Source organism: Brachionichthys hirsutus, chromosome 20 (assembly GCF_040956055.1).
Source record: "Brachionichthys hirsutus isolate HB-005 chromosome 20, CSIRO-AGI_Bhir_v1, whole genome shotgun sequence".
Lineage (NCBI taxonomy): Eukaryota > Metazoa > Chordata > Actinopteri > Lophiiformes > Brachionichthyidae > Brachionichthys > Brachionichthys hirsutus.
The window spans coordinates 380094-388170 of record NC_090916.1 but is presented as its reverse complement, the minus strand read 5'-3'; the positions used below and the strand labels follow the sequence as shown (position 1 = coordinate 388170).

General features: G+C 44.9%; 1 protein-coding gene across 1 annotated transcript; it reads right to left on the bottom strand.

Annotated features, from left to right (window-relative positions):
- Positions 1–4586: 4586 nt before the first annotated feature.
- Positions 4587–5782, bottom strand: LOC137909322 (amine sulfotransferase-like). The gene is made up of 4 exons (XM_068753768.1): positions 5641–5782; positions 5350–5555; positions 5140–5266; positions 4587–4967 (listed from the first exon to the last, which is right to left on the bottom strand). The coding sequence occupies exons 1-4, from the start codon at positions 5780–5782 to the stop codon at positions 4852–4854; spliced, it is 591 nt and encodes a 196-aa protein (XP_068609869.1). The 3' UTR covers positions 4587–4851.
- Positions 5783–8077: the final 2295 nt, after the last annotated feature.

Sequence of the window (8077 nt, the reverse complement as noted above, 5' to 3'; positions counted from 1 at the left end):
TCAATGCTCTGGATGTTGTTGGGCTGTCTTGGCTGATCCGCCTCTACAACATTTAGTGTACAAACATGGGTGGTGGCCCCTAGCTTTAAGAAGGGGACCAGGGGGTGTCTTCCAGCGATAGGCGATCACACTTCTCAGCCTCCCTGGTAACGTCTATGCCAGGGTACTGGACAAGAGGTTGGTTGAGAGGGTCGTCCTATGATCGAGGGGTTGGCGGTTTGATCCCCGGCTCAGGCACATGTGTACACTGTCGTTGGGTCCTTAGACAAGACACTTCACCCACATTGCCCGGGCGCATGCGCACGCTGCGACCAGCAGCAGAGTGTAACTGCTGTAAACCAAATCTACCTTTGGGTACAAATAAAGTCACCTTACACCTTACCTTACACTCCAACATTCCATAAGGCTCGTCCAGTGCCGTTTGCACTGCGCCCACTCGAGTGGACTGATTGGGCAACACGCATCATCCCAGTGATAAAAACAAAAAGAAAAAGGCAAGACTGAAAGTGTTGGTAAATGTGTAGACTTTAAAATGAGCATCAATCCTGTGCTCCCACTGCCACGCATAGAGGATATCTCTGCGTCACTAGCAGGAGGAGTGAGGTGTTCAAACATTGACTTAGAGGTCGAGGAAGCCAGCAGGACATCAACACGCGTAAAGGACTCTTCCAATACAACAGGCTTGTCTTTGGTGTTGGATCAGCTCCGCTGAACTGCCAGAGAGCTGTGGACCAAGTGCTTCAAGATATCCCAGGTACACAGTGCTCATTCATTATGACCCAGCACGACCAATCAGACTGGCTTGTGGTGCTAGCGGCTAGCCCCTATGGCATTGGGATCATGAAAAATGGTTCTGAACGCCCCGCCCCCTTGCGCTTGTTTCCAGATCTTTGACAAGCGCAGAATGTAACTATGCACAGGTCGATCGTGAGGCCCTCAGCCTTGTGTGGGGCATCAAGAAATTCCATCAGTCCCTTTATGGACAGAAATCCACGTTTGTGACAGACCACCAACTGTCACGCCTACCACTGTCGGCATCGGCGGTAGAAAAGACTTGCCCAGACCCAGAGGAGGTGAACTACACAGCGCTAGTGGAACAGTTGTCTGTGACCAGCTGTTCCCTTATCCATTATCTTTTTTGGGGGGTGGGGGCTACCCTGTAATGCAGGTCCCCAACCTTTTTCCTGCCACGGACCAGTTTCATGGTGGGCAATTTTTTAGTAACGTATCACGTAAAGCATGAAAATTCACAGGCAAATATTACGTTGGCAAAAATCCGGTCGTTTTTCAAAATAAAACACATTTTAGACGCTAAAAATCAATACAACGTATAATCATTATTATTATTATTATTATTATTATTATAGTTATTATTTCTGTGTGGCCCGGTAACAAATGCCTTACGGACCGCTACCGGCCCGTGGCCCGGAGCTTGCGGACCACTGCTGTAATGCATTTGTATCCTATCCATGACCCGTCAAGAGGACAAACATGTCCACCTGTCATTTAGCCATATGTAAATGTCGCTATTTGTATTTATTATTCTCAAAATCTTTGCTGTTACACTAAATCACTACTGACATGGATTTCGGTTGTTTAACCCCTTCCAGGCCATTTGAACACATCTGGGTGCTGACGGATCATTACAGGGTCAAATAATGGATTTTCATGATCAAAATTGGGATTTTACAATTTAACTCAAAAGTGTTGTGCCTATAGTACTACTACTACTACTAATATTAAACTCACACAATGAAATCTCAACAGCATCAATCACACATTAGTCTGGACACTGCTCTCCATCACCTTGTGCAGTGGAACAGCAGAGTCCATAATGAGCAGATGCTTTCATCACACAGCATGATGCAAATTGAAGTTGTTAGTCCTGATAAAGAACCCGTGTAAAAGTCAATGCAGCATTAATGGAACCGTGATGCTGCTCAGATGAATCTGATTTAATAAGGGAATTGCCATGGTGATTGAGGTCATCATCCTCGTGCTTCTGCAGGGCAGGCCCACAGGGATGGATGCGGCCCCACCTATTTTACCCACCTCCAATTCCAACAGAACTATTTTATCTGGCAAAAAAGAAAATGATTTAATAGTTTATTTACCTCTAAAGAATATATTCTCAATCCTGGAAGACACAGACACAGAGCCCTCGTGGGGGGGGGGAGCTGCTTGATAATTACATCCATTTCCCCTTCATGTTTCATTACAGGCTACAGGAAAGAGGAAATATTCCACAATTGTAAGTTATTGCACAGGAGTCAATGTCAGACAATGACAGGAAGTCAGCTTCCTCTTCCCTTTATGCAGCTGCTTGATGCTCAGGCTGTGTGCAGAGGCAGTCAGGCAGTGAAGTGAAGGGACTTCTGCTTCAGTTCATTCACAAGGTGAAGCACCTGACTGCTTTCCCAGGGGTGGACCATGACTGAGCAACTTTACAAGTTCTCCAGAACAACATCATTTCAGCACAGGGAGTCTGGACGAGCTGGACTCTGCTCCTGTCTTTCCACAAAGAGGAGCTGCACCTAAAGTGATGAGCGAGCATTCGTGCCTCATTATTTTTTAAGCTCAACACTGGATGTCACTTTGGCTGCACCGAGTCAAAAATAAACCCCAGACTTTTTCCCGCACACTCCCTTAGTTTGAGCTCTTACACGACATCTTCATTTCCATGCAAGTGAGGCTTTGCTGCACAGTGTTCCAGTTTTTGACAGATGAAGCACGACTGATTTTATCTCCGCCGAGGAGATTATATTTTTGACAGTGTTTGTTTGTTTGTCTGTTTGTTAGCAGGATTACGGAAAAACTGCTGGATGGACCTTGATGATATAAATCTGAAGATGGGTCTTGGTCTAACTAACCATTAAATGTTGAGAGCGATCCAGATACCCGTCTGGATATTTAAAATATATATATATATTAGGGGTAGGACATTAACTCGTTAATTACAATTAATTAATAAGAAGGACGTTAATTAATTCAAAATATTACAAAACACCCGGAACGTTTGTCAGTTCACCATGTTCTGGTACGCCACTTATACTGACGCACACAGTCCCAGGCTGACCTGGGGACGAATGGAGACGGGAGAGTACTTTTGTAATGTATTTGGTCCGTGCCTGGATTCCGTAGTCACGTGATGACGTAGGCACGTTAGCTTGTTGTGTGCGCCGATGTAGCATGTAGTTCCGCGACTGACTGCGCCTCATTAAAAGATAAGTTTGTTCCTGAATCTGCCTCCTCCTTCCTACATCCGTAGAGGTGAAAGACAAACAACTCTGCTGGACGGTAAATTCATTTTCAAAAAACGACCAGATGGGAGAGACAAAGCCACCGTGTACTGCAAACTATGCAAAAAGGAGCTTGCCTACCACAGAAGTACTTCGCAGCTAGCACAGAAACGGCTCGCGCTAGCGGTTCTGGTCAGCAGCAACTTGACCAAATGACAAATGGATTTAGATGGAAAATGAGCAAGTAAACATCGGAAACACTGACGAATTCACTCGCAAAGTGGGTCGCCAAAGACTGTAGACCGCTATCAGTGGTAGAAGACAAAGGCCTACAAGATGTAGCTGCGCGTGATGAAACCTTTGAAACGCCGTGCAGAAAGACTTTCAAGCAAAATTCTGCAACTGTACTTACCTTTGTTTACAATTTTGAAATGAAATGAAATTACCAGCCATTAAATGAGCTTCAGTTAAGTCGTGTCTGTGTGTATTATTTGTCCAATACAATTTATTTGCATAAAAAAATGTTGCTTTTGAGGAAATTATGGTCATGCGATTAATTTCGATTAATTAATTACAAAGCATATAGTTAATTAGTTAAAAAATTTTAATCAAGTCCCACCACTAATGTATATATGTATATATAACCCTGATTTTCCCATTTACTTCTAATTGAGACTTTAAAAATGAAAACAAAACTCGTGTCCTGTAAAATCTGCATTCAATTCACTCACCAACAAGTACAGTCATAAAGGGGCCCGATAGCAACAATGTCAGGCCTAAGGCAGGTAAGAACCCAAATGCGAGGCGGTTTGAGCGGGAGTCCAAAAACAGGTTTAATGTTCGATACCAGGGAGTCAGTTCAGAGTAGCAGACAGAGCAGGTTAGGGGCGGGCACAGAGACAGGTCCAAGGGGCAGGCGAGGGTCAAACACCGGGTGGTCAGGGCGGGCAGGCAGACAGGTCAGAGGCGGGAGGCGAGCAGATGGGGTTCCAGGGACGGGCAAGGTCGGTACACAGGGAGGCAGGCGCTGGGAGGGTGCTGGAAAGAGGACAAACACGACACTGCAATCTGGCGCGGTTCTGTTGTCTGGGCCGGGCTTATGTAGTGCCAGGGCTGATTGGTGATGCGTTGCAGCTGGTGACGGGAGCACAGCTGACAGGAATCAGCTGATTGCAGAGCGGAGATGCGGAGGCGGGGAAGTGGGCGTGGATAGCGGCACAGCCGTGACAATCATGTAAAATGTCTTCCGGATCTGATCCAGAATGAGGTCTCGAAAAGAATTGAAAACACAATTTATGGATTCAAAAATCAGTTACAAATATCAAGCGATTTTATTAATCAACTCCAAATCACTTTTACTTTTCATGGTTAATATATGAAGATACAAAGAACAATTTTTCACCTTTCGACGATGATCCAGAACCCTGTGTGAATGGTCTAAATCCAATTAGGATAGGAATGAGCTGCTTGGTGGAGGTTTGCTGTCTCTGAGTGGTTTTTCTAGTTACCCTCGCCGAAGGGGAGGCAGAGGGTATTGCAATTGGGTCTGTTTGTCTGTTTGTCTGTCCACGCACACAACTCAAAAACTAGTAACCCAATCGACTTGAAATCTTTACACAAGCAAGGTGCTGTCCGTGGCTCGGTCCTCGTAGGACAGGAAGAGGATGTTGTACTCGTCTCTCTTTGAATGCCAGTCTCTGATGTGGTCAAACCAGGAAGATGCTCTAACTGTAAAATTGAATATTTAAAAATTATTTAAAATTCAGTGATTTTCGATTTTTTTCATTCTTTGGTGACCTGATCCTTTACAGTTCAGGAAGAATAATGATTCCTGCAGACTCTGAAAGGGTAAACAGGGATTTGTTTCTATTTTACATTTTAGATTCTTAAAGTTGCTCACCATTTCCCTTCAGATAGTCCTCAAAAAAGTGCTCAAAGCTCTTTGGAGTGTCGAAGAACTTGTAGATTTGGCTGAAGTGGTAAAAAGAGACGATGTTGTCCTTTGGATTCCTCGTCACGTAGATAACCTGACATGGAAAACGAACAACCATCAGCCTGTAGTTCAACCATTAGATACTCTTCTCCACACCAAACTCCACCAGACTCCGACCTTTGCCTTCTTGTCCTTCAGTCCTGGAGGCATGAGATCTGGAATCATGTGAGAGGTGAAGAGTCGTGGAGAAGGTCGGAGAGAATAAGGCTCTCGACCCTCCGGGTACTCCAGCCACAGCATCAGTTCATAATTATTTGGATATTCCTTCAGACCTCCACCCAACTCACAGACGGAGATGATGATCTGCTGAGTCCATATAGTTCCTGTGTGGAGACGTCACACTTAATCTATGAATCTGTCTGAATATTAGCGTGAAGGACAATCCGCTGCTGCGTTTGTCTCACTGACCTGACTTTGGATAAGTGACCAGGAATATGTCGCTGTCTCTGACTTCAAAGGTCTGCAGTGAGTCGATGTACTCTGGAGTCGCCTCTGTGTTCAGGAAGTTGTAGTTTTTATACCTGCCGATATGTTCGTTGATCTTTTCCATGTTTCTTCTTCCTCGGTAAGATGAGTGGCAACAAGACGAGAGAAGAACGACACTGCTCACTGGTTTCGTGGTATAAGTACAGAGAATTGTTTGTACATGATTATGTCTGTTTGTAGACTGGACTAAACACACGCAACACACACGCAAGCACCGTGTTCCTGAAACAATGAATGGGTTTCATTTTTACGATTGATAATTCATTTATGCACCAAAACAAATGCATCCGTTCAGGGGCGTCACTAGGTTTTAAGGACAGGGGGGGCTTAGTCCCCAGGAGATGCACAGGATGTGAGCAAAAGTAGCGTACGAGCACAAAACCTCACAAACGGCTAACAAGGACTGATAAATTATACATTATTATTATTTCAGTCTGTTTTAAACAACAACAAACAGGTTTAAACAGTAACAGGATGTTTAACAAGAAAAAAATGGCTACAATTACAAGTTACTCGGTGGATGGAAGCATCAAAGAACGCGTCTGTTTCTAAGAGTCCATCACTCTGTTGTGATTCTGAAGCTCGTCTTTTTCAATGACTGCAAGATTGTGAAGTATTTTCTGACCCGTTGTTTGATGCAGCCAGGAATGCAACCGACGCAGGGCAACCAACGCAGGGCAACCGACGCAGTGCAACCGACGCAGTGCCCTAAAGGACCTTTCACACGAGCAGCTGCTTACGGCACCGTTAGGGCAACTTGGGTAGAACCTTCAGAGAGGGAAACATGTCTGAATCAAGGAGGTTGTGCACAGACAAGATATCTTTGGGAGAACATCCAGCCTCTGTTTCAGGCCACCAGAACCTCCTCTGTTTTCAGGCTTGAAGTTCTTTCAAGTGTGATTCACTTAAGAAGTTCTCACATTTAGGACACATTTAAATCTTAACTCAAGCTCGCCACCCATCCTACCCACACAAGGGAAAAGTAACTCTCTTTTCACTGTGTCTGAGTTCTATTCAGTGCGTGAACCTGCAGGTTCCTCCAGGTTCTGCAGGTCTCTGCCCCTGATTCAGGGAGACTGTGGGCGTGGCACAGGGCTGTGGTTCTCCCATTCAGCTCCATGGCTAATGCATCTCTGCGTTTGCCCTTAAATCTGTCACACACTAACTAAATGTTACTACCAGCAGTGATAAACTTACTTTCTTGAAAAACTTTCTTATATCCATTCTCCATCCATCCGTTCACGTTCTTCTCCTAAAGCTCTTCTATTCTGCTCTGTGTGCTTCAAACACGCTGCAGGGACCGACAATTAGCGGTCACAGGGAAAACGTGGACTGGAGTTTCAGTGATGTGGGCATTCTCTAGGAACAGGTGGAACGGGTTCTCTACCTTACGTCATGAAGTGAGGGGAAACAGATTCATGATCAGATTTAAGTAAATACTGACAGGTTATATGTCTTTAAACATATATTCTGGCGGCTTTAATAGAATATGTCGGCATTTTTTGGTCACTGAACAAAACAAAAAATATCTATATATATATTTTTTATAAAACAACCCAAAATTATTTAGGGGGGCTTAAGAATATTTTAACGACGACACTGCATCCGTTTCAAACGGTGTAGCGGTGAAACCTCGGACAGACGGTGGAGGAAACACAACCTGGGAGGGGATGGGTCACAAGTCTGCCCTCGCCAGAGTCCTCGTCTTCCGTGGTCGGGTGGGGAAGCAGTACCGAAGCTTGCTGCTCCGGAACGTACTACAAGACTCCTTCTGGACTCTTTTTCCCATCATGCCATTCGTGTCCCACCCTCTTAAAGTAGCAATTTACAGCACAGGCACAATTCCAGATGTAAACATAATTCTAGAATCTGGATCCAGATCCGGATCAACGCCATTCTCGGGGAGGACCGAGCCACGGACAGAACCTTGCTTGTGTAAAAATTTCAAGTTGATTGGGTTACTAGTTTGAGTTATGCGCTCGGACAGACAAACAAACAGACAGACAAACAGACAGACAGACAAACAAACAAACAAACAAACAAACGTACCCAATTGCAACACCCTCGTCTCCTCTTCGGCGAGGGTAACTAGAAAGACAATCAGAGCTTGCAGACCCTCGACTCCAATAGACTATTGGATCTTGTGAGACAGTAAACAGGGCTTCCGGATCAGAGTGGCCAAACCTGCTCTAGCTTGCTGCTCCGGAACGTACTACAAGACTCCTTCTGGACTCTTTTTCCCATCATGCCATTCGTGTCCCTCCCTCTTAAAGTGGCAGTTTACAGCACAGGCACAATTCCAGATGTAAAAAATAATTCTAGAATCTGGATCCAGATCCGGATCAACGCCATTCTCGGG